The sequence below is a fragment of the Neopsephotus bourkii genome, unplaced genomic scaffold (assembly GCF_033783945.1).
Source record: "Neopsephotus bourkii isolate Nb327-2 ecotype Australia unplaced genomic scaffold, CSIRO-AGI_Nbou_v1 NB_936, whole genome shotgun sequence".
NCBI classification, from domain to species: domain Eukaryota; kingdom Metazoa; phylum Chordata; class Aves; order Psittaciformes; family Psittacidae; genus Neopsephotus; species Neopsephotus bourkii.
Window position 1 is genome coordinate 598534 of NW_026901430.1, and position 27201 is coordinate 625734.

The 27201-nt window shown below is 42.7% G+C and overlaps 1 protein-coding gene across 8 annotated transcripts in view; it reads left to right on the plus strand.

Annotated features, from left to right (window-relative positions):
* PASD1 (PAS domain containing repressor 1) overlaps positions 1-27201 on the plus strand; it is a 97995-nt gene that overhangs the window by 53974 nt on the left and 16820 nt on the right. For 5 of the 8 annotated variants that reach the window (XM_061357988.1, XM_061357991.1, XM_061357987.1 and 2 more), the window contains exons 2-11: positions 13804-13895; positions 15355-15411; positions 16799-16953; positions 17680-17771; positions 19556-19645; positions 20669-20789; positions 21906-22019; positions 22688-22806; positions 23654-23736; positions 26580-26686. In XM_061357988.1, the coding sequence (XP_061213972.1) occupies positions 15380-15411; positions 16799-16953; positions 17680-17771; positions 19556-19645; positions 20669-20789; positions 21906-22019; positions 22688-22806; positions 23654-23736; positions 26580-26686 (913 nt within the window). In that variant the 5' untranslated portion in view covers positions 13804-13895; positions 15355-15379. Of the gene's footprint in view, positions 1-13803; positions 13896-15354; positions 15412-16798; positions 16954-17679; positions 17772-19555; positions 19646-20668; positions 20790-21905; positions 22020-22687; positions 22807-23653; positions 23737-26579; positions 26687-27201 lie in introns of those variants that run through there. The other 3 variants (XM_061357989.1, XM_061357992.1, XM_061357994.1) reach the window with 3 other exon arrangements.

The window sequence follows — 27201 nt, forward strand, 5'->3', positions numbered from 1 at the left end:
TTTTTTTTTTTTTGTTGTAAGTTCTCATGATAGATGTTCTGTGGAAAAGAGGATTGCTGGGTGAATAAAATCAGATTAACTAAACATTAGATTTTTCCCTCTAACAATGCACTTTGATTGACTGTTTACCCATAAACCAGCTATTTTTTGAGCAAAAACGTGGAATTCATTTTTATGTCTTTTCTGACATGAATATCATGATTTACTAGGGAATCGTCTCAGTCAGCTTTACTGGCAGCTGGTTTTCCTCCCAGCTTTGCAACACTTGCAGCAGCTTCAGTCAAAAAGCTAAGATGGGGAAACGTTGCTGAAAGGATGACATGTAATGCCAGAGCCTGGTGGAGCAGGACTGCTGCTTTGCATAGAGGAAGCAAACATCTGTGAGATATTAAAAACTTTTGACAGGGATAGTAAGATAATTTTTGAGATAATTTCATGTCAAGCTCTTCTCTATCTCCTGCCAGGCTTCCTAAACCCTAGGTCATGAGGTGGAGAAAATCGTGGGTTGATTGTGTCATCCTTCACCTGTGGAAACAGAAGTTCCCAATTGCAGTCAATTGCCACCAGACCCGGATAGCTTGTTGTCACCCTCCTATTAAGGATGACTGTTTCTGAGACATTAACATTCATGTCAAGTCTCGATACAGATCAGAACAGGCTTAAATCATCATCAGGAACAGATGTGAGATACCTAATCAGTTATTTCCTAGGGAAAATGAGTTTGATTGCATGAATAGTTGTAAACATTTCATTCAGCGATTCAGCTACTACGGCAATGGTAAACAAGCTTCTGAGGCTGAGGAGAAGCATTTTGTGGTCCTGTACCTGATTTCTTATTCACTTAAACTTTTGTGTGGAAGAAAGCAGCTTAGGTACTTGATTACCCTTTGTGACAGCACTGATCATAACCAGGGGCTCCCTCTGAAGAGACCCAAACCTGCTTAACCTTAGTAAACACAGCAGCTTCATCCTGGTTTACAACATGCAGCATTTGTCCATAGGATGAGCACAAAGCTGCAGATTTTGCCACCGGGACATGATCATGGCACATGAATTAATTTTGGCTTTGGTTGCAAGATGACAGCACCAAAATGTCCATCCTCTGCCTCAGTTTTTCACCTGTCCATCTGATGCTAAGCTTTGGTGGTGAGCATAGGCCTTGGCTGGGAGCTGAGCCAGGACTGGGTGCTCTGTGCCACTGTCATGCAATTGCTATGCGATAACTCTTCTGGTTCTTTGAAGCTTTGGCTCTACATAAGCAATAATTAACAACATGGCTTGAATTTCTTGCTTGTTTTGCACTTCTCACTTCTTGAAAACAAAACTGAATTAAATTGGAAGAAACTTTAATGTGAAATCAGGATGGGTATAATGCTAATTTCTGTGAAGTAGGTAGGAATTTTATTACTGGACTCTTGCAGAAGTGCTGAGTAGAGGAAGGAAAGGAGGAATTAAGCTTTTCTCTTTTGCCTAACTGCATGTTTTCCCTGCTTGAGGTTTGGCTAAACTGTTGTATAGTTTGCTTGTGATTTTTAGGAGACATGCACAAAAGCAGTGCATGAAAGGAGGAGGCTGGGAGTGCTGATGATATTTGCCTCTCAAACATGGTGTGAAATTCTGAGGAACCTGGGACTGCCAGCTAAAGGTCATGGACATTTTTAACTTACACTGCTGGCTTCAAGCTACTGTGTAGACGTTCGTCAGGGAACTTGCTGGCCTTAGTGGTATTACGTAGTCGGATTATCACAAAAACAAGCTCCCTTTTTACCCATGTCTTTTTTAGGAATGTACCTTACACTATGGCTCTTTCCATCAGCTGGTTTTAATGTGTGTTTTCTTAGCTTAATTTTTTTGTGTTAAATACAGTTATGGATGTTGTTACTATATGGGTACATGGCCTCAGGTGCTTTGGTCACAAAAGCGCTAGGTAATAAATTCATGTTTATCCTAATTCTGGAAAGGAGAAATAAATCCCACTATTTTCACCCAAGAACTACACAGGTGGTTAAAAATAGGTACATGCCAGTAGATCTGGCTAAATGAAAGGACAAGCTCTTCAATGTTCTTTTCATTCCATTCCAGGTAAGATATGAGCTCACGCTGCACCCTTGTCAGCTGGCCTAGTCTCTTACTTGAAAACGAGGGACCGCAGAAATCTATAGGTACAGATCTACTGTCCTTGTCATCCACATCCGTACAGCCAGCATTGCTCAGCAGAATGGCAGTATCCATTGCTGCTGCCATTTACTTACTTAGTAGAGGAGAGTTATCCTTTGCGAGAGGTGGGCCCATGTGTTTAATTTACTGGTTGTACTGAAGTCTTGATTTTGGCTCATACTAGGAAGATTCTTAGTACTGGGCTCTTGCAGATCTGAAAAGAAGTGTATTTTAAATTCTTTTGCATGCACGCACAATTGTAATCCATCAACAGCATTTAGATGTCCAGAAAAAAAACATATGTCCTGAATTTCAGGGATGCCCATCCTTGTAGGACGTTGCCAGTTATCTGTCCCGTGTTGTTCTTCTGCCATCAGTGAGGAATCCACTGCAGTGGGTGACAAGGGACTTTGCAGCACTGGGCAGAGAGGCTAAGAGGCCAGAGCCTCTTAGAAGGCATGATGCTGTTGGATCCATTCCCTTTCCCCTGAGTGCCTGTGTTTACTCAAATCTGTTTACATGAACATTATCTGTGAGGAAAACATCTTTTCTGGCCTCAAATAGTTAAAAAAACCCAACCAAACCTTCAAGAGAATCCCCGAAGCAAGTGGACATTCAGTCACACTGAGTCATATTTTGTTATTATGGCTGATTATCCATCCAGCCATGCAAATATACTGAAAGGGGGGAAAAAAGGATGTGTGTGAATAGCTTATCTAAGACAAAATGAGGCCTTTGTGCATAATATGTGAAACAATAATGACCTAGTACAAAAGTGTTCCACTGACTGACATATTTGCAGTCTAAAACCAATAACAAAGTAATGAGGGATCTGTGGATGTTTATCTTCTCTTTTCTTCTTTCTGAAGGAAAGTTTTGCTTTTTCATTATATTTCTAGTGCATATCAATGGTACCTTGCAGAAGGGTGAATATGATTGCAGTTAATTGTTTAAATATGCTTTTATTCTTGAAGCTCTCAAAACAAATAGCCATCTTCTGAGGAGCTAGTTGAGAAGTGATGGGGGCAAGACAGTGCAAAAGAGAATACTGGATATCAAGTTAGAAGTGCTTCAGAGAAGAGAAAGTGAAGTGTGTGTGCTGGGTTTTTTTAAAGAAAGAAAGAAATCCACTGCTATTATTAACAATACCGGTAATGTAAGTGGCAGCAATTCTTCTTACCAAAAATTTGTAAGCTTCAACAGTTCAAGTCCATCCTTGGTGTAACAACAATGGAATTGCACTTGGATCAACATTTTTTCTGGTGCATAAGTCTTCTAGTATTACTTAATGCACATACAGCATTGAATGACTGTTCAAAATGCATTTGTGACTGTATCATGTGTGTTCTTCGTAATAAACAAGAAGAGGCATCTGTGGAGGAGGTAGCCACAGAAAATACTTTGCATCACAGTGTCAAAGTGGTGCCATTATGAGCTATTCTCAGCTCAAAGAGCTGTTCTTTAGCACAGCTAAAATATAAACGTATATTTGGTATTTGGGACCCTTGTAACTGTATTACGTGTTTGTAATGTGGGAAGTAAAACACTGGGTGGAAAAGTGCCACTTCATGACAACTGTGAATGATTTGGGAAATTCTGAATAATGAGATGAGTTTTCTCATGATAATGCTCAAGTCTAGCCCTTAATCATATACTTGAAACAAGTGGGCTCAGAGCTTATGAAAGGTGTTTACTTATTCAGCTTTAAGGCACAGGCCAAGAAATAACTTGATCGGATTAGCCAAGTTTGAATAGGAACAGCAGCAAATGAGTGAATCAAATGAGTGTGAACAATGCTGCTGTGCTCTCTATTAGAAAAATACCTGCCAGCTGCCGTTGTAGAGTGTAATCCTGCAAGATGCTGACGCCTCCGGTTTCCATTGCCTGAGGGAGCTGGACCAGGGCACTTGAGGCATGCAGCTCCCATTACTCACCTTAGTCAAACAATGGTTTTTCTCAGAAATCCTTCTTTTCTCTATTATATAAAGGCTGATTCTTTTCTACCTCCTCTTTCTTGAGAGGCTCTTGGCGCTTACAGGGACTGGTGCATTGCTGGTTATTCTCAGCTGCAAGATTACAGAGATGGCAGTGTAAGGTCAGTGGGGCATGAACATGGCTCAGCTGGAGAGCAGATGTGAGCAGATCATTTAAGGAAAGCAGCTGAAATTCTTGGAGCCAAATGAGGATAAGACAGATTTCAAAATGTAAGGGCTTCATTTAAATTCCTTTTGACTTATGTGCACGTTATACCTGGAATGCTTCAGAATTAAATGCACCAAGAAGGTAAAGAAGTTTCTTACGCTTGAACTTGGACTCATGAAGCCAAAGACATAAAATGAGGTCAGTTAGCTCAGCTACAGTGAATCCTTTGATATTCACTTCACGGGTAAGTAGATAAAACTCTAAGCTTGCATGGGAGACTTTGAATTTTAACTACTAAAGCTCTTCTTCATTTTCTCACAGGTCCGTTACATAGACCGGACATAAGAAAGCATTTCTTTACTGAGAGGGTGGTCAAACACTGCAACAGGCTTCCTAGAGAGGTGGTTGATGTCCCAAGCCTGTCAATGTTTAAGACACATCTGGACAATGCTTTTAATACCATGCTTTAATTTTATTTTCAGCCCTGAAATGGTCTAGCAGTTGGCCTAGATGACCGCTGTAGGTCCCTTCCAACTGAAATACCCTATTCCATAAGGCAGTTCAGCTGTTCAGAGAGCTTGTGCTGTTCCACTTCTGCTGTAATACCACTGCAGGTCTCCTCAACGTGTTTTCTTATTTCTTCTGTCTCTGAACCAGAGGTGAGAGGTGGCCTGGCTCTGGAAAATTCATTGCTTTGGCAATTTGGGGTTGAGATTTGGGCTGAAATCAAGAAGCTGAACTCTGCAAAAGGAGCTGAATTCTTCTCTGGTATGGGGCGGCTTTCAGTCTGGTTCAGACCTATCTCTAATCCTTATGTTGTAGTATTTCCTTTTTTTGAATAGCTTCCTTATGTATTGAGTTCCAGAAATTCCAGGCTGGTGATACACATGGCAAACAGATTGCAACAGAGAGCAGGTTAAATTACTCAGGTCTAGAATTACTGAGGCAGATTTTTTATTCATATATTGTTTGAAATAGGAGAAGAATCTTCCCTATTTTAATTTTTGTATTTATATGAAGACATTTGAGATCAAATGACTCTGAGCTGCTCTTCCATTGGTCAACCAGTGCTCACTTGAGGAAAAAAACAATAAACTGGGTTTTTTTCCCCTCCTTCATTTGAAACTCAGTTCTTATCAGTGCTGTGTCTTTAAGGGAGTTCTTAGACTATAGTCTTAGATGCTTCAGGAAGCTTATTGTAGGAGGAAAGACTTGACTGAATGCCAATAGACAGAGCTAATCATTGGGACATCTGGATTCACTTCTTAACTCTACTGTGTGACCTTGGGTCAATGATTTAGGTGGAGCTTTTCCAAAATGTACATTATTTGTAGGTGCTTATGCTGGGTTTCAGCATGACTGAAAATTAGGCTGTAACTGTCAAATTCAGCTTCCCAAAATTGGGACACTTGTAAAATGAGAGAGAGTAAAATGTGTGCCCCTGTTTCCTCACTTGTACAACAAGGATGGATAGCTGTTTATGGAGTGTAACGAGGCTTCCTGATGTAAAAGCATTTGAGGAAAGGATGACAGTGAGCTGCTTGCAAAGCATCAAAAAAGTAGACATTGTTCAACAGAAATCAAAGGATGCTGAACCAGAAACCTTCTAAGTCCTCCCACTCTACCAGCCAAAGGGCTTTCCAGACTGTGTAGAGGACCAAGCAGATCTAAGGAAGCACAGACATCACAGAGCCAAGGATAGCCTGCTGTCTGCAGACTGTCTGTACTGCTCCAGCCCACCCAGCTGCCTTCCCATGTGTTGTTCAACAGCAGCAGAGGAGCAGCTGAGTTGCCATTTGTTGGAGTTGGGATCCAGGGACATAGCATTGAGTGTGGACAGGGCAACGTGGGTGTAGCAAGCCACGTACCTCCAGGAGGCTGATTTGTGTGACATGCAGTCAGTCTGTGCATGCCTGGGTGCAGGGGCAGTCCTACTGTGCAGGTGTGGATCAGCCATGCTAAACATCTGGTCAGGTGATGGAAGAGTCCTGATTTCATTAGACAGGGAGTAGGTAGACTCCTGTGGCTTTCATGGGTGATAGGAGTGTGTGTCACTTTCACAGGCACATCCCGACTCCAAGATGGACTGTGGTTGCTGCTGGGCTTTGAAGTGAGCTGATGTACGTTTACAGGGCAATGGGCCACGTCATACACAGCATTTTTCTCCCTACTGGAGCAGAGCAGTTAGGAAGTGTGGTCCTGGAACCACTTAGGACCTACTTCTGGCCCAGTTGAAGGCCGTGCTTTTACTGTGCAAGGCAAGCGGTCCTCGGGCCTTACGTTTGGTTTTGCATTGTGAGTTCATCATCTGGCACAAGCAAACACAAAGCACAAGTGCTCATCTCCTCATCTGTACCTTTCTCAAGCACTGAAATACATTTTATAATCAAGACTGAAAGAGGCAAAGAAGAAACAAAGAAAAAATTATTGTTTGAGGAGAAAAAGAGAACAGCTAAGGACGTGAACGCTACTATTGCCTCTTTCAATGAACTGGTAGTTACTGGGATGCTCTTTTGCTGAGAAAGTTAGAGAAGAAGGTGTTTAGTTTAATTAGCTGACTTTCTTTCTTGTCTAACAATTACATTTATTCTGTGCAGGGAGAGCATAGGGCATAAAAGTAGGTAGTTTAATGGCACTTAAACTTTATGTAGCTGTCTGCTTGGGACGAGTTTCATCTATAGTAGGTAGAAAAGGAATTACAAAAGGGATTTCAGGGTAACACATCCAAAAAGACTGCTTTGATGTCCTAGTGTCTACATCTTTGCCAAAACAAAATCCAAAACTGAAAAAAGGACCTGATGACCTCACTAATGCCATAAATACAGCTGATGAAAACTATGTCCTCTTGGTGGGAGTAACACATAGCACCATCCAAGGAGAAGCTCCAGCTGGTGGTCCCTGAAAACCACGCACAGGGTGTCAGGGTTCCCAGCACCCACTCCATAGCACAGAAGCTAATGCCATCAAGTCAGCAAAGACTTTCTTTTAAAAGTATTCCAAGCTGTTTGCTCTGGTAGTGTTGAAGCTACTGTAATGAAACCCTGAAACTAGCCAGGATTTCAGCAGTGGGTTTATGATCAGCTGCTGTCCCTATAGTTTAAGCTGCAGAATCAATAGCTTTGGGAGGTGTTTTTCACTTGTTAAGCCTCTCTTTTCATGGCTGAAATTTATTGGGTTAACCTTCCCACACACACACACCCCATCCTTTGTGATTTGCCAGAGAAGTGAACATGATAGAAAGTGGCCTGAGGCATGAGAGAGAGAGCTCTGCTCACCTTCCCTTTGCATGCACCCAGTAGGAACAGTTCCTTACCTTCCATCAGCAGGAGGTGAGTGGTGCAAGAGTCATACTGAATGTCACCGCTGCTTTCCTTGGTAGAAATTGCTCTCAGTGTTTGTTTGCAAAGAGTGTTTATATATGTGTGTCTGTGCCCTCACCAACACACACGTGCATTTGCACCATCAGGATCAGCCATAAGCGGAGCTTTGAGAGCGTTCTTACTTTCTGGCAATGTTTGAGACTGTTGGGTTGAAAAGGCTTCTGACTGTTAGATTTCAGTATTGCTGCCTCCTCTTCAACTCTGTGTGCCTTTCCTGGACATAGATCTACAGCTTAACTTGTGCTAAGTATTAACTGAGAACAACAGCCTTTGCTCCCACCTACACAGGGGAAAACTATGTTATTATTTGAGGATATATTTTGTCTCTATGTCTGACTGAGTCAGGTGCTGATAGGTTAGATATCATCATTTCACACTGCAACACACATTTACCTGTCCTGTAGTAACTCAACAGCTACAAGTGAACACATGTATTCATCCAAAACTACAGAAGTCTGCAGCATTATTTGCATGTGCAGTTTTATCCTACCCTGCTTGTGCCAGAAGTATGGGTTTGTACTGCTGAGGGTTGTGAATCAGCGGGTCTGCCTTTTGCCATGTTTTGAGAATTTTAAGGGGCTATTAGACAAATTAATAGAATCAATTAAATGCATGCCCATGTAACAGAAACCCTGGGGACATTTCAAATAATATTCTACACTGTTGTGTCTTTACCCTGCAAGGTTCAGTAATTCGCTGGAACAGAACAAACTCACCCAGCTATTTTCTCCAGAATCTGACAAAAATCCTAGAGAACAAAATGTTTCAGTAATCATCATTCCAAGTGTCTGATAGTTTTTAATCCTTTTTCTCCTTTTCTTTGCCAGAAAACAGCAAATGCTGGTTAAAAAAAAACAAACAACGAAACAAATAAACCAAAACAACAACCCAGCAAGAAAACCGACACACCATTGTTCCTTCCTGGTTCTTTCGTATTTCATTTCTGTTCTGAATCACAGTGTTCTGATACAGCCTTTTTTGTGGTGTAATTGTTTTCCATAATCCAATTTCTTTGGGTATCTCTTAGCTTCTGTCTTGAAGCTGTTAATGAATGCAGTCATAAATCTGTCACAGGTAACAAGCTAAATCTAGAGCTCAATAAACCAGCAGAGAGTATCCTGTAGGTGAGTGCATCGCGATGCAATAGTTACAATAGTGGCACAAAAAAGTCCACTTCTGACAGATTAACAGGAAAGGACTATTTGGTTCACTCACTCACTCACCATTGTTACCCATGTTCCAATAAACAGATGCTGTGTGAAAATATAGGTACAGTCAGGCCCCAAAGAGTGCAGGAGTGTGTTAGCTGCCACAGACAAATGTGCTGCGCTGGACCATTTCCTTCAGCAGAGATGTAGGGTGGTGTTTCTGTAAGAGAGGGAGCTGCACAGCTCCACCACTGAGCTGAGGGGAGGATCCCAGTTCTTCCAGAGGATCTGAAGCTGAAATTAGGAACTATCAGGCAGGACAGGACCTAGTGCTTCTGGGCCTGGACCAAGGGGGTGTGGGAGACAGCTATGTTGAAGATGTGCATCTGATCCCCACCAGCATGATCCCTAAGATAGCATGTCCTCAAACAGAGTTTGGCAGCCATGCATGCCTCAGGCCTGGACAAGCCACAAGTAAATGGCTGATTGATTGTCAATACTGAGATCATTTAACAGGTTTTTTCACTTTGAGAAAGGGAAAGTGAAGAACACATAGAAGAAAAAGCAATGGAAAGATGAAGGCAGATGACATAAGTAACAAGAAGATGGAAAGAAACCACACTCAAGAAAGACCCAATTCTCTGAACTGCAAACCAATGGATGTTAGGTGAGGGCAATAAGTCAAAGAAGAGCAGGAAAGAGTGAAGAACAACAAAAGGCAAGGCAGGGCAAGGAAAGGAGAGGGTGAAATGCAAGCAGAAAAAGACTAAGAAAGCAGATGCAACTCCTTTGCATGTTTCAGTCTTTGCATTTCTGTGTTACGGTTTCACACTGAGCTGTGCTGCAGTGGTGGTTACTCAGTGTAAGAGAAGGACTTTTGCAGTGGAGGGCTGTGGGAGCTGCTTCTGTGGCTTTCCTCATTGCTCTGGGTGAATGGCTCAGAGGTGGGTGGCACAGCACAGGGAGCAGGACTTCAGTGCTCCTGTGCCTGAACAGAGGTGGTGATCCCTTCTGTGCTAAACAGCCCCAAGGATGCAGTGGCACTGTTTGGTTTTTCAAATGTCATTTCCATTAGCATTTTGTAATTGAATCAGTAGCACTTTACTGAAGAGGTTAAATTCTGCCTTTTAAAAATCAAATCAGTGTTTAGCTGTCAACCAGAGTCATGCTCTCCTATTGCCTCAAGAAGAATTAAACATCTGCATATTGACATATAAACCGTATTGCTGGAGAATGCATTAACTCTCTTATTTATGACTGCATTGTGCTACAAAGTCTTGCATCTTGTAATTGAGGGCTCTCTGATGAATTCATTGCATGTAAAATCTGTGGAAATTATTAGCACAATACATTTCCATAATTAAATTATTTTCTACAGTGTAGATTTGAAGACTCCCTAACACTGCTCAAATGCAAAATGTTAGGAAAATTTAAATACAAGCACAACAAAGTTTTTATGCATAGAGAATATTTTTTATTAGACCGGTGGGTATAGTTGGGAAAACCTATCAAATCAGCTGTATTCAGGGACCCTTTTTAGGTGACCAATGAAAGCTTTATTTGTTGCTGGCCACAAAGAATTGTGCAGCATTACATTCATAGAGTGATCTTTGCCTTGCCATCAGTGACATAACCAAATACTTTAAATTAAAGCTATAGTGAAGCATTCATAGGAACTCTTGGTTTCAGGGGATAATTCTTACTAAGGTGATGCTACATTAAGAGTTACCCTAAGGTAATATTGATATTACAGTGATTTGCAGCAAGCATTGTCTTTAGTCAAAAGCTGCAGTTTTAGATTGCTCCTGAACTCAGACAATTCTGGAAAAAAAAATAGTAATAATTTCCCTTTCTTATTCTCTTTCCAGTTAAAAATGTGCCAGGATATTGCAGGTAGCAGTATTACTATTAGCCATGTGTCTGAGAAGTCCATTTGTCTTGTTAAGGCTGTCATACTGTATTACCCTTTTTGTAACCCTGGAAACAACTTCAAATCTGTGATATTTGAAAGGTCTGAAGTATAGCTTGTCCCTAAAATGCTATGAGTGTTTTTTGAGACTCCCCATACCAGGGAAGAAAAAGGCTTTTCCCATTGCACAGGGCATTAAGCAGTGATGGATGTGCATTTCTTTGTGAGGAAGCTGATCCTCACCTCTTGTAGGTGGGGTAAAAAACAATGCACAGCACTAACAAGTGTCCTCTCTCTTCACCTGCCCATAGAGTTCAGGAATCCTTCTCTCTAAGCGTTGCACGAGAGGATTTTCAGGAGGCAATAAATAAATTTTGATCCCTCTGGTTAATACAGTTAAGGTCAAAGAGATTTCATCTGGAGCTATTTAAAATACTCTTAACATGCAGACACACTGCTGTCAGTAGTGCTAAGTGCCTTATCTGGCTGAGGAGTGTATACAACCCTTATGAAATTATTCTTAAGTATTCTGGTTACTATATTTAGCTCTGGCTCATAACAAGACAAAAAGCATTTAGCTAAATGTAGTCCTGAAGTGCTTAATCCAGTTAAGAATATTTTGTCCTTAGGTGTCTCCTACTAAGACTTTTTGTAGCTCACCATCCTGCTGCATCATGCAAAAAGCTTCTCTGTGTGTTTGAGCCTGTGAATGGTTTTATAGCCATTTATTCTGTTAAAGCCTCAAAGTCTGGTGTTGACTCGGGACATCTCTCATGTTCATTAAGGGTGTCCTACTGGGACAGATCCAGGATGCCTTATTCCTCTGCCCCTTGCACTTCACATCAACCAGACTGCAGTGGGATGTGGTAGATGCTGCTAGAGATTGGAGAATCTGGTCTTCATTTCCCAGTTTAGACTGGGTGAGCATCAGATAGCCTGTTGCTTCTCAGTGATCAAACAGCTTACTTCAGCTTACTGCTATTCAAACTGGCTGGGAAGGCAGCCACCTGTACAAGGCAGGAAACCTGTTGGGCTTCCCTGGAGTTTTTAGTTGTCAGACAACCTATGGGCAAGACAGTGTGAAGGTTTCTGTGTAATGCTTTACACTCAAAGCTTGGGAAGAATCCTTTTGTTTGGTGGAACTTTTGCAACTTGAGCCCATATAGAAAAAAAATGTTTCCTGAAAAACTGTGATAGATCTGTTTGTGTATTCACAAGCATTTATAATGTAGCACATTGCTTTAAAAAGGATTTTCCTTATACCTACATACCTCTGAAATTATTACAAGTTATTAAAACATCTGTATGGGTCATTCTTCTAGAGGAGAAACAACTGGATGGTTTTGATAAAACAGCACTGACAATAGCAGCAGTGACTAAGATAAGCACCTTGCTTCTATGACATCTCAATAAGGTAGCAAATAAGATCACATGCTCCTTTTGAACTGGGATAAAAGCTTGTAGCTTGAGCAGTGTATGATGGCTGTGAGAACAGGAGCACAGCAGATCTACCGGTTTTAAACTTGCTACCCAGATGTTGTTTTCAGTTGCAGCTTCGCTGAAGATATCGGTTGGGTAAGATTTTCCCTGAAGTTCACGTTCCCAACTGCATTTTTTATGGATAGACTTACCACTGGAACACATTAGGTATTTTATATGTTACTCTAGTACTTCTTTTGTGTCTGAGATTCAGACCTCTTACAGGTAACTTCCATATTACTGTCTGAAATGATGAGATTATGCTTTATCTGAGCCCTTATTTTTTTTGAGCAAATGGACCAGCATAATTTCATTCAGCTGCAATGAGCAGGAGTGAGCAGGAATTGGGCCTGTTGTCTCACGTTACTCACATAAACCTCCCCTACAAAGCACTCTCACCGTATTCCTGCTGGGGATCTGTGTTGTTCGTGGTGCTTAGCGGCTGCCCCACAATGTCAGCCCCTACCCTGTCCCAGCTGCCCTTTCCAGCATGCATGCCTAATGTGTGTCTCTTGGCATGCTTCTTCAACCACCTTCTTGTGTTTCATAGAATCCTAGAATGATTTGGATTGGAAGGGACTTTAATGGTCTTCCAGTTCCAGCCCCCTGCCATGTGCAGGGACACCTTCCATTAGACCAGGTTGCTCCAAGCCCTGTCCAGTCTGGCCTTGAACAACAAACAGCTGTTCCCTTTGAGGCGTTTTCACTAGTTGGTGAAATGAACAAGCTCTTGCTAGTGCTTTAGATGATCAGAAATGTGGGGGTATTTTTTCTCATTCACAATGGTTACAAATATGTTATTCTCATGGTTGCAGAGAGGTTTTTTGCAGTGTTTTGAGCTGATGTTGGAGTTAATGGGAACAGGAGAAATAGCCATGAACCTGGGCTCAACACAGGGAGGGCATTAAAAACTTGTTAAGTTTGGAAGCCCAGCACTCGGCTATTATTGAAAATATTACTGTCAGTCATGGACACTGTGGTTTCATTTGTGTCTTTCCTGAGAATGAGGCTCATCTGGAGCCAAACAAGTTTCAACAGCGATGGTTTCAGAGAGATGAGCACTGCGATGTGGGTATAATCGGTTCAGGGTGTTCATTAATAACTGCTTAAAGCACAAACAAAAAGGAGAGGTGTGTGTCCTGTAAGTAGTAAACCTTAATGGGAGGCCTTAAGTCTATCCACAGTCTATCATCTCAAAGGAGGAAATGCAAGATAAATGTATCATACTTGATGGTTTTCATAGCACACATGCCCAGTAAACTGTCATATTTTGGAAGGATTCCTATCAATCCTCAGTGGCCCCAGGTCAGTAGGACCATTCCTGCACCCTGCTGGGCTACATGGCTTTTTGGGCACAAGAGATCAAGCTGGCCTTCCCATGGAGCAGCAGCAGGCATGGAAACAGAGCAAGGACCCTCAGAACTTGGTCCAGCTCCCAATCCAGGAGGCTTTTCTGAGCATTCACCATTTATAGTTGAGCATGTTTCTAATTTATGGTGGTAGACTTTTTCAACTTGAAGTGATTGCTTCTCTCTAGGCTAAGTCTTGCATGCAAAAGTGTTTTAACTGGATTTGCTTTTCTTTCCAGGATTAATTTTCCTCCGTCTCTATTTACATGGTGATAAGAAGTGCTAATCCCACTCCGTCAGTCTGGGCTGATGAACCTGAGGAATAGAACTGGTAATTTCTAATTTGGCTTGTAGTTTTCAGTGACTTAGGCAGTGAGTGAGAACCATTCCCTCCCCATGGAGTGCTTTCATACTTCGGGACAAAAGAAGTCATACTTTCTTCTGCCCAGGTCATTTTCTGGGAGGGAGATCCTTGCCCCAGAGCAGGAAAGGAGGGTAAATTTTTGTAGCTTTTACTGTGAGCAGTGTCTTTGGCTTCCTCTAAGTTGTGAGTGGTTTTATAGCCACTAAGTTGTTTAAGCTTGGAGAAGTCTTAAAGCAGGGAAGAACATTTGGATGTGCACATTGAAAAATGCCCCTTGGGAGGGTTTTGCCAGTGAAAGAGCTACCTAGAGATGGAGGCATATTGGTGCTGATGCCGGGATCAGGTGCAGTTTTCCTCTTTGGAGGTGTCTGAAGGGGATGCAACCCAGCAGAGCTGACCTGGGCAACATGTCATGGAGTGATGGCAGCTGTCTCTCCTGCATCTGCCTGACTTCCTACCCCTTGGACTTAGCCCATCTGGGTCACAGAAAGCAAGTCACCAATGAAGAATTTACCCTCATATTGGATTTTCCATCATTTCCCGGGGCTTGAGAGTACTGTGTCCTTCCTGAGAGTTGTTGCCCACTGTTCACCTTACCTGTGCTGCAGGAACAGATAAAGAAGATAAAGAGAGCAGTCCACAATGACTGTTGTGGTGCAGGAACTCAGGGGACCCAGGTCACATTCCTTTCTTCCCCTGGTTAGTGCCAGGTGACTTGTTGACAAGTCTCAACTTCAGGTCTTGGGTATGAATCCCAGTGGTTGGACACAGCTCAGATGTGGTGAAGTCCACCAGTGCAAGGAGCAGTCATTGGCTGCAGGATGCTTTGGATGAACCTGTCTATCACATCATAGCTTAGATGTCCTTATTGTAGCCTGCTGTTGCCTAATACTAATCCTTTTGGGGATTAGCACAGTTTCCTTATTCCTCCTTATGCCCTTCCACCGAGAAAGAAATCTCAGATGCTTTTCAAGTATTGCAATGCTTGAAATCAACCAACAGCCTGTTTGATTTTCCAAAACGGGACCAGACACAGTGCTGCCTGGTACAGACATCAGAGTCAAATCAGCTCTCACATTTGCAGGGGAGATGCTTATTCCTGTGCAAAGCTCAGTGCTTCCTCAGGGTTCCTCTTCACTTGGCAGCGGGGAGTGCAAAGAATCTGAGAGGCTGCTGGCTTTTAGCTCTTTCCCTCTAAAGTCGCTCATATTTTAGCTGTATGTTTGGGGGTACAGCAATGGTTTCACTTCTCAAGACTCAGTAACTCTCAGAAGCAAGAAACTACGTAACAAGATTGGAGTTTGGGAAAGGGAAGATTGGAACATTTAGTAGGTCATAAAGTACAAACCAGTAAGCTCCGTATTCTGACATCTGCAAAAAGATCAGGGAATATGTCTCAGTAAGTACTTCTGTCCTTTCCTTCCAGAGCTCTGTGTTGTGTAAACGAACTGATGGATGAAGATGAGAAGGACAGGGCAAAGAGGTATGAAGAGGATGCACAGAGCACTGAGAGCAGAAGCTCCTCCCAGGGAGAATTGTAAATGCTGTGTTGTCCAGTGCTTGGAAAAACTATCTGGGACTACTGATGTCAGAGGCAAACCCCCCATACAGTTTATAGGGTGCATATAGCAGACCACAAACAACATAATTAAGTCATCATCTTCAAGCTCCTCATAGTGTGTTTGGCCACCCCTGTGATGGCTTAATCAGATGAGTGTTCTTTATAGTACATAGTTGTGCCCTCAGAATCTCATAGTATCCTGTAGCTATTATTTTGACGCAGGATTCCTGACCTCTGGTTTTATTGGCATCATGCAGTGCTGCCCACCTGGGGCAGAGCTCCCTGTGAACCTTAGAGAGCAGTCCTGTTTTAGCACAAGTATGAGTTAGTCTCCCTTCAGAGAAGCATTTGGCTGAGTTCTAATTAGTCATTGTACACAAGTACCGAAACAGAGATGGCTGTGAACATAAATGCTGGATCTTAGAACCTTCAAATGCCAACCTGAATATGAATGGAAATGCTTTCTACATACCACACTTGGTCTAGATCACAAGGAGCATGTATCATCATGAATACACTTCTATTCATGTAAGAAAATTAATTACTACTGGAAGAGGTTGTAAGAAAACAGGGTTATCTCAGATATAAGCATTGGAAAAAAACATTTTGGAAGAAACTGAGTGGATTTGCTTTCCTCTTTATTTTTTTAATGGAGGAGAAAACCCTAATAAAACATTCTTAAATTGTATTAATGCAAGCTGTGGTTTCTGCAGCCAGACTCTTAACATTCCTGGTTTCATATATCATAGCAGCAGATTTTCAAAACCAGATAGAAGGGCATGTGCTTGACTTTTTTATGCAGTCAAGTTGTCTCTGCACAGTATTGTTTCTTGATAAGCTACTTTTGTAAGTACAAATCAGGGAGTAAGGAATCATTCACATTTTGACCTTTATACCTTATATAGTATGTACTCACTGCAAAACATAAGCTCATAAAAATGAGATTGGCAAAACATGAACACATAGGTGCCAGGACTTCTCTTACTGGAAGAATTTTGCCCATAACACCTTCACCTCATTACCATGCTTTTGAAACAATGTAAGGATGCAGTCTTGCTCTTGTGAATATAAATCATATTTGTTACCTCCAGATGTTCCCTGCTGATGGTGAGCTCAGTTCTGCTGCAAAGCCCTGAGCACCAGTGAACTGTTTAATGCCCAAGCCTAATTTTAAACAAATGAGCAGTCCCAATGGAGTTTAGATTCTTGTATTTAAAGTGTTTTGCTGGGGCAGGGCCATTTGGCTCTCCCTGGGTCAAGCTGTATGTCCTTCATTTTACTTAGCAGCATTTTTCTTTCTGTCATCCAGGGCATCACGCAACAAATCTGAAAAGAAGAGGAGAGACCAGTTCAATGTCCTCATTAAAGAGCTTTGCACGATGCTGCAGGGCCATGGCCACCCTCTCAAGATGGACAAGTCCACAATACTGCAGAGGACCATCGACTTCTTACAGAAACAGAAAGGTACTGGAGGGCTCAGGCCTGCTTCTGTTGAAGGTGCTCGCTCTGCATCTGCCCGGCGGCCAGATTCCGCTCAGATGAAAACTCCTTTTTCCCAAGCATCTAAGACCTCCAGAGAGGACATGATCTTAAGTGCAGGGCAGAATAAGGCACAACAGTTGGCCTCAGGAAATGAGCTAGGTTTGAATACAGCGATGACGAGTTAAGCATAGATACACTTGAAAAGATGCTTTTTAATGTAGTGACATTGCTCCGTTTCCCTCCCTGGCCTCTGCGTCCCCTGGCACGCTTTGTACACTCTCAAACAGAGCATGAGGGAAGAAGAGCAGAGGAACAGCACACACTGCAAAAGCCAGGGGAAAGGAGGCTCTGTGCCCTCTTACCAGGTCTCCTTGGATAGAAGATGTCTGGGTGCAGCCTGTCCTACTGCTTGGGCGCTCCTGGACACCCAGAGGTGCCCAGCTACTCTGAAATTAGCTCACTGACCTTGCATTTGAAGGATTTCTTCAGAACACTGAAAATGTCTCCTCTTCCTTTTCTTGATTTCTAATGTATTTGTATCACATTGGCATGGAAAATGACTGTTGCACACAAGAAGGCTTTGTGTGGAGAATGATCTGAGGATGATTCCTCTGAAAACCTCTTAAAAGAAATCGAGTGTTACTTGATAGGAAAAAAAAATCCAAGTAGTATGAGTCATGTTGCTTTTTTGATGTTTTTTCTTTAAAGAAATCACTGCACAGACAGAAGCCTGTGAGATTAGACAAGACTGGAAGCCTTCATTTCTTAGCAACGAGGAGTTCACCCAGTTGATGTTAGAGGTAAGAAATTAAAGCTGCATAGATTAGTGAGAAGTAATCAGGTCAGTGGAGTAGTTCAGAGACATATACCTCTTTTTCCCCTATTCAGGTCCCAGTGGTAGTATTACTGATTTCTACTCTGCTGGTACATATAATGCAAACCTGTCAGACCAGTGTTATGCTAAATGATTTGCAGACACAGAGTTAAAAATGTGATTGCTTCCCCTTAAAATAAACAGCTTTTCATTTAGGAATTAAGACCAGTGTGGCCCAGATTTGGCCTGGTGAGAGAGGAAAAAGAGAATTGCCCTTCTCAGAAGAGCCGTAAGAGCTAGCAGTTTTAGCACAAACTTGAAAGGACCTAAAGAAAGCAGAGCAGCTCTCTTCCTCCACATCCCATTAGCCAGGCAGCATTTACTTTGCTGCCTTTGCTGCTGCTAGCTGTGCGGTGCTGTACTTGTGATGTGAATGCTGTATCTTTTGATTGAGTTGCCTTAAAGTGCATCCAGGAGAACAGCTCTGACACTCTCACTTCTAAAATGCTTAGCTGATCTAGAAACACCCTGTGAGCCTACCTTTTTCTTTCCTTCAGGATGCAGCTTTGAGTCTGTGCTGCGTACTCCTCCAGCAAGGACATCTCTTACCCTGCGTGGGCAGCTGTTGTTCATTGCCCCACCAACATAAGGGTGTATTCTGGGCTGAGCTGGGAGGTGCTGCAGTCTTAGTTATTCCTTTTCATCAGGATGTCATGACTCACCTCCCTGGAAAAGTCTGTTCATTCTTTCTGGGAATTTCTCTCACCAAACAAGCTAGCTTGTTCCAGCTGAATCAAAACAACCCCCCCACACCACCACCCCTTAAACGTAGCAGGGTAGAGAGAGCCCTTTAATAACTTGGCTTGCTGGACTATGTTAGACCATTGTCCAGCTTGCTAAAAATCAGTGTTTCTTTTCCAGAGAGGGCTTCTTTTCAGCAAAGGCAGAGTATGACTGAGGTGAGGAAGATGGTGAATACTCCATTTCTGCCTCCCTGTAGCTTAGCTGCAGAGCAGCCTAACAGTGTCTTTAGAAGAGTTGGCTTTGTGCACGGTGTTGACCAGAGGTTAAACCTCCCAGATCTTGGTACATGTTAGAGAAGAATAGGGACAGACACTGGGTGTAAGAAGATGATGGGAAGAACAGGGAGAACACCCAAAGAGGGAGGCATATGCAGTGACTTAAAAGGGACAGAGAACTTTTACTCCAGGAAAGAAACCATTGTGAATAAGAAAGGGAAAACAAAACAAACTTTAAAATTGTTGTGTCACTCCCTAACAAATCAGTGCTTTAAGCAAAATAGAGCAGGCTTTAGATCTTGCCCAATTTGTCCATAAATTACTAAAAATACAGTATTGTATATTTTTTCTGTCTCTACTTATCCATTCATCCATCCACCCACAATGCTGGGTTTGTCGTGATGATATCTAACATCTCCTTATGGTTAACTATTGTGTAATCCAGAACACATAATGAAGGGACTGAAGTCATTGGGATTATGTGGGTGTAGAAATTCTGGCCACCATTGTCTTGCTTCATGTTAAATGAATGGGTGAAAAGTACAAGTCAATTTAATATTAATGAGCAAATAAGAATGTTGAATTAGCATGTGTAATTTTTAGTTTTCCACATTGAACAATTTTTTCCATAATTAATTTATGTTAGTTTTAGGCTGTTAGTAGCATCACCAAAGAATAAATTATATTTTAAGTTTTTCCCTTGGATAATTCTTTTTATTTTGTTTTCTTTTTTGCTTGCCTTTATCGTTAGGCACTAGATGGCTTTCTCATTGCTCTTACCACAGATGGGATTATTATTTATGTATCGGATAGTGTTTCATCTCTGCTTGGACACTTACCGGTAAGTTCTGACATCACAATGTGTTGAAGAACCATTCCCCTGATTAACACAGCCCTGTCACTGCACCAACAAACAGGGAGTTTCTCAAGTTCCTGTGAGCAACAGAGTCACTTTTGAGGGTTAGCTTAAAAAACCCCAAAGCTGTACAAAGTCACGGTACTCAGAGCTCACCATTTGGCTGCACGTCGGAAGCATGGTCCGGGTGGTGTTTATCCCACCAGGTATATGGAAAATCTCATGTTTATGAAATCTGTGCATGCAGAAGCTCTTCTCAGATAACTTAAAGGTTATTTCAGGACTGATTCTGTGCTCTTCTGATGACATTGGGCTTTTCTACTTTGAGCCCATGGTCTTTAGTCACAAGTACGTGGCCTCAGAGTTTCCTAGAACTTTGAGAATCAGTTGGCTGCTGGCCCCTCAAAACCTGTTTTTGTCTTTTATGGTGCCAAGCATGAGGCCCGAGTGATGCTACATGAGGGCAAATCTGAGCACACAGTTAACCGCGCTGAGTGTCTCGGTGCGCAAAGAAACAGATATGTGATAAAATTTTAGTAGAGCCCCTTTACTCAGGATGTGTGGGCTGCTCAGCACTGAGACGCTTGCAGGTCAAGCTGATTTTGCCAGATGTTCAGCCTAGAAGACATATGGAAGATGTGAGGAGGAGGTCTCCCACTCCTGTATCATGCTATCAAAGGGAAATGTTTCACAATTTCATTTTGATATGATATTTGTCATCTTTGCTGTATTCCCATGGTACAAGGGTTTCTTTTCTAGCTTGCATCTGGCTGAACAGAAGGACAGCCTCTGGGATCCCTTCAACCTTTTGCAAATAGATAGCAACCCTGGGTAAAATAACCTAAAAGTGTTATAGTCTGCCCTAGGTCCACCTGCAGATTGATTGGGCTTCCTTGTCTTAAACAGCCACGCTAGACAGGCAGCATCTGTGCTGTACTGTGGGATGAAAAGGCATGTGCTTCTGTCAGGCTGTACTGCTGAACATGACAAAGCATTCTTTTGTATCAGTCAGATTTGGTGGACCAAAATATATTAAACTTTCTGCCTGAGCGGGAGCAGAGCGAGGTGTACAAGCTCCTTTCTCCACATGTGCTCATGACAGATCCTGTTGCAGCTGATTTTCTAAACGGTAAGCACAGCTCTTGTCTGTCTGTCAGGGAAATTTGCCAAAGGCAAACAGCTCCTAGGGAGCCTGCACAGGGCTCTCCAGCTATTTAATTCTCCTGCCTGCCACTTCTGCTTTGTTGCAGTTAGTATTTCTGGGGTTTAATACTAATGCTGCTACGTGCTCCCAGTACTTGGTCTTTGATTCGAGCAGTCTTTGTTTTACTGTCTGCTTAGCACCATAGGACAGTGAAGTTGCCCCCATTAGATGCTTTTTCCAGGGCAGGGTGCTGGTCTGAGCCTGTGAAAGGAGTGAGGGGCCTGGGGGAAGGAAAAGGGTAAGAAAAATCCCAAAGGGTTTTGGCAGATCATTTGCACCTTAGGAAACTTGCATGTCTTGGGACACCTGAGAAACCCTATGTGTAATAAAATCAACAGCCTTCCCATCTGAACAGTCCGTATAGATCTCTACTGCTGCTTGCCATCCCACCCCCAAAATGTCCCTTTCCCCCAGAAAACACCCCCAGCACCAGAGCAGGCACCAGTGTCTTCCTAACACCCACGATTCACATGTCTGTATGGGGATCCATCCGCCTTTCCCCGTAGGTTCTCCATGGCCAGGCAGTGCTAGCCTCTCCTCTTTGCTGCCCTGTAAGCATCATGGGCACTGGGCAGCCCTTCTGCTGGTGCTCTGCCCTCGGGTTGGTTTCCTTCTGGCTTAAGCCTTAACAAAAAGGCTTAAGGTGACTTCAGTGCCCTTTGGATCTGGGTCCTACTGAGCAGTGCCACAGCAGGGTATGTAGTATAGCTTAACAGCTTTGTGTGAAATTGTGTGTACGCGAAATCAGAGGAAAATACCACTGACCAATATTGCCAGAGCTTCATGCCCAGCATAGTGGGGTGGCTGCAGAGCCATAGAAGAAAGGCTGAGAATAGATTTCTTTAAGCAGAACCAGCTGATCATTGCTCCTGGTAGTTATACATTTACTTACGGGTCTCAAGAGCATCCCAGCAGGGCATGCTCCGATATTGCAGCAGCAGGGCTGGTATAAGCACGTAGATAGATTTGATATATGGAGTGTGCTAAAGTGCAGATTTCTAGTAACATTGTGTATTTCTCTCTCTCTTTCTCTCATTTCAGCAGAGAAACAAATAGAGTTTTGTTGCCATTTAGCAAGAGGCAGCTTAGATCCAAATGAACCCTTGATGTATGAATATGTGAAATTTGTAGTGGATTTTAAATATTTTACTCATGGTAAGTTCCTGCTCCAACCTACCTTTAACTCTCTCTCACTCTTTTACATTGTACATTAATCCGCAGCCTCCTAGAGGCCTTGTTTCAGCTGAAAATGCCCTGTGATCAGCAGGGATGGAACGAGCTGTGGATATGTTGGAGATGTTTTTCGTACAAACGTGGTGGGGAGGCTGTTGGTCAGAAGAGCGAACTCTTTTGCATGCTGTGCTTAAAAAAGCGATAACCAGGCTCATCCTACCTCCATTTGACCCACTGCCAATTGTAAAGCAGCCTACTCATTCAAATAACCGGTACAATGTTCTATTCTGATTCACTTGTGGCAGTCAAATGATGCTTTTTAAAGATTAAATAGTTAGAAAAACCTGTAGAATCTTGAATCATGCAAATGCTGAGCTGGAGAAAGGCTGACAAGGAGACTGTAGCTGCACACTTAGCTGCTCAGAACGGTCTTATGATGCTTCCCTGCAAGCCAGGGGTAGGTGGTTACCACTGTGTAACTTGGAGCCTAAAGGGTCAGTGCTTCAAATAACACCAGTGTGTATCAGTGTGGCATTGCCTTGTGGGTAGGAGGAGTCTGTTGTTTGGGTTTCATCAGTCATTGTACCTGCCTTAACATGAAAAGAAAGCTCTCCTTCCTCTTCTTAAATAAATTGTCTGGTTGTGTCTAGTGCCTACACCCTCCTGTAATGGCTTTGAGTCAGCTATTGCACGAGCTTTCAGGTCAGCCACAGAGGAGCAGATTTGCCTCGTAGCAACTGTTCGTCTTGTCACACCACAGTTCTTAAAGGTGAGAGCTCTGTGACTGCATTGTCCCTTTCATGTGGGGATGGGCTGGTGCTGGTACCATGAGCTGTGTGCTTGGCAGTTGCGATGGCAGATGTGATGCAGCATCCTCTCAAGAGTACGCTCAGCAGCATAGGTTGTGTGTGCAGAAGGCTGGTAAATGAGAGAGGACCCCACTGTGTCTGGAGTGGGAGGCAACAGAGTGTGTGTTTTGGAATGACAAGACATAAAGCGGGAGCTGCTTTTGAGAGAAAGGATGGTCCTGCAATGGTGTGCCTCAGATCTGTCAGCCCTGGTCACCAAACGAGGTGACCAGCTAAACCACTTGAAAAGCTGCAGAATTTAAAGATATATATCCCATTGCTCCTTTGTGTAAGAAGGCCACCTGCTTCCTGGAACACTGAGCACCCTGTTCCATGGACTCTTTCTGCTGGTCTGTAAGTGTCCTGTGGTGCAGTGCAGTGATGACAAGGATAACAACCATAGGTGCTTTTTGCTCAAAAGGGCATTAGCCAGCTCAATTTAAAGCTGAACTTGGTGCTGTTATCCATATTCAGACACCAGTATTTGCAAAAAGTGGTGAATATTGCCTACAAAAGATGAGGCCTTTGGACTATTTATCCTAGCTCTGAAATTCAGTCCAGGGTAAATTATTCAACCACTTCTTATCAGTTCATGCATCTATAAAACTAGGCTTATACATTCCTAAGGGGAAAATAAGTCAAGTGCTTTAAAAACACTGTACTTTGCTAGGGTTTGTTTTAACAACAAGATGCTTCCTTGGTCTTGCTACAGGTCTCCATTTGTCATGTCACAGAATTAAATGTTTGAATGTGCTGACTGTTTTGCAGGAGCTCTGCAATGTTGAAGAGCCATGTGAAGAATTTACATCGAGGCATAGTTTGGAATGGAAATTTTTATTCTTGGACCACAGGTAAGAGATTTAGTCACTGATGAATAAACAAACTGTTGTTTAAAACAGAAATCTTTGCCTGAGATTCCAAGTAGAATATCTCTAACTAAAAAAGCAACTGAGTGAGTAGCAACATCTTGAACTTACTTATTAGCATCCTTAAGTGCTTTGCTCTTTTCCGTATTTTGGACAGGTAACAAACCATATAAAATGGTGGGGAAATGTCTAACTTCTCCAAGATATTAAGTCATCGAAACTGAGAAATGTGGGTCCTGTTTCCTATATTAGTTTGGCTCCTCTGTTTTCCAGCTACAGCTTCCAGGAATCCTTCTAAATCTTTTGCTTTGTCAATAAGCTTTTATTTTCATCTTCATAAATGACCAAGGAAGTTATAAAGATAAAAGAAAAAACAGGGAATTAGAAGATTTAATTGCAGATTTGGTTTTGACAAATTAAAGTGACTCATATGCTGAGGCAGAGTTTGTGACAGCCCTGAATGTGAGTGGTGAGCCCAGACCCAAGAATGAGCAGGGGATCATGTGGGTTGTCTCCTTTAATCAGCAATTTAAACCTCTCTCAGTACAGTCTGCAGGATGCTGTGAAATGTTGTTGGGTATTTTGCTGTTTCTTGCTTACTTGCGTCAACTCACGTTGCCTGACCCTGACACGGGTCATGAGGAGGGGCAGAGGGTACTCAGCATGAGTTGGAATCAGGACCTTGGCTATCCTGATGACAACATAAATTAAAGATAGATAATGCAGAAGGCACTCCACAGATCTGAATAAACATTAGAGAACTAGGAAGGATCTGCATTCTGGGTCTACATGTAAGTATGTGTAGAGGAAGAAAGCCTGTTGACTTCAGTAGTGATCTCTTTCTCTTCTGCACTGTGGTCCTCTCCTTATTTTCCATTCATTTATTACAAGACTGCATGAAACAGGCTCTCTGAAGGCTGTGCATTCCCATTTGCAGAGAGAGTTGCAGGTCTCAAGTCTGGAACTTTAAGCTAACAATGCACTTCTAAATTGTTCCATAAGCAAGGCAGCTCCCTGTCAAATGACAGATGAGGAGCATTTTGTGGTTGCTTTCTCATTTAAAGAATTCTGGCAAAAGACAGGAAAGCATAATGCTTTCCTGATCAGCTTAAATGTTTATCTGATGTGCATCTGAAAGACATTACTGTCCTGAATATAAGCATGTCATTAAAGATAGGAGAGACACTGGCCCATTCTACCAAACAGACAGCAAGGAAGGACACTTTAACAAATACACGTATTATCATCATTAACAGAAATCTGGGTCACATGAGGCAAAGGAGGAACACAGTACTCTGAAAAGTTATTTGAATAAATAAAGCTGTATTGTAGCAGAGACCACTGTGTTCTAAGCACACTGTGTTTCAAGAGATTTGCCCTCAGAGACCGTGAATGTCTGGCTTTTCCAGGACCCCTTGTACTGGGACTGTGGAGCTTCTGCTCAGATCTTGATCCCCCTGGGGCTGCTGCGGAGCAGATCCCTGGCTGTCCTTCCCCATCTCCCATTTGATGCCAGACTGACCACAGCTGTGGGGAAGGTGGAGCTTATAGACCTGTCTGGGCTCTCTTTAGTTGAATAATCTATGCCCACTGTGTCTCTCAAGAGTACAAACGTGGAGCTGGGTTGCTCAGCCAAGACAGGAGAATTTCCCACAGTAATATCCAGAAGACTGAGAACGGATCTGTCCAAATCCAAATGTACTTCCAGTTAAATAACTTTTTGCTCATATTCTCAGCTGCTTTATGGCATCCACCTTCCTTAAGAGGGTCACTCGAAGCACCAAGAGGATGCCAGAGGAGAGGGGCATTTGATAGGCAGGGACACCTTCAGTCTGCCCCAGTTTTGAATCGTTAACCATTTTGCTAACACACTGCCACCTGGCAGAGCAGCCTCATGCTGTCAGCACAGCCAGCAGCAAAAACGAATAGGTGGAACCAAACAAATCCTGTCTCACCAAGTGTAGTGCTTGAACTGATGCAAGCAGGAGCGTACCTGAGAACTAAGGAACTGCTGATATAAGGAATAGTGCCAAAAATAGTGGTTTTCTGCTCACATTTCAGTGCTGTTTCATAATTATAAGCCAGCAGACTCCAGTAAAGGCTGTGCACAAGCTCAGTGTTGTTAGGACACCTGCTTAAAAACAAAATAAATCTCATCTTTTGCGTAGAAAATGGGAAATCTAGAACTGACAGCAGAATAGTGAAGGAAGTCATTGCAATGTATCTGAATACTTCATCAGTACCTTCTCTACCTGCATAGAAATAGCAGCCCTCAAAATCAGCCCCATGCCTATTCTTATCTTTTACTGCCAGCACAGAAACATTTTTGCTGGTTATAATTTCCCAAGCTTTTCCATGGGAACAATTACTTTTTCTTTTACCCAAGCTGGTCCTTCATCGCAGCTTGCTTTCTTCTACGGTTACTACCCAGATGACATTTACATCCAACCTACTGAATAATTTTACTCAAGCTCCAAGTTACTGCGCACATGAACAGCCATAGCGTTTCTCAAGCTGTGTGTCTCACAAGCATGCTTAATGAATTGAGTCACTTGCATACGTACATGCCTTTCTTTACGCCCACATAATGAATAGGCTGTGAAACAGTAAACACACACCTTTTCATTTGCTCAATTTTTACCTCCCCCTTGCTGTCTTTTTTTTGCTTGTATATGAAAATACATTGTTGTGTATATGAAAATCCACTCCTGATTTCCCTGCCAAGTAAATATATGAGGGGGGTTTGGTTGCTAGTGTCACAGCGTATCTGCCAGGATGTCAAAGCATCAGGTTTTGTGCTCACTCCCTGCCCTTTGCTTCCCTTCTAGGGCTCCACCTATTATAGGATATTTACCCTTTGAGGTTCTGGGAACATCAGGGTATGATTACTACCACGCAGATGACCTGGAGCTTCTTGCTAGGTGCCATGAACACTGTAAGTTCCTCTCCCTCTGTAGCGTGCCTGTCTTTGATCTCATTTGTCATTTATGCAAAACCCTTTCCTGTCGTCACAAAAGACATCTTTATCTGGGGTGCGAGGGAATTCGCTCTTCCTGTCACAGACTGTTGTAGCTGATGAGTCTGAATCCCTGCAGAATTCACTCAGAGCAGGAACTGTTTGTGCAGGTTTCCCAGACTGGCAGATACCGTGTTTGAGCACAGGTTGTCTGAGAGTGAAATGAGAGTAATAGATGGGAAGTCAGGGCTTTCCACGCTCTGCCCCCAGTTTGTGAGGCAGCCTCAAACCCTGGCAGTTTTGTTGGTTGTCTCAGCTCATGAGTTCTGTTCTCCTGGGTCCAGAGTCAGTCAGAAGGCTCGGCTCACCAAAATGCCTTCTGAAAACAGCATTTGGACCGCCTGCCTGTGCAGTTAGATGTTGCAAACCTCACTGTCAGTAAAATGCCTCTGGAGTTTCATAGTATTTTTTCGTAGAATCATAGAATAGTTAGG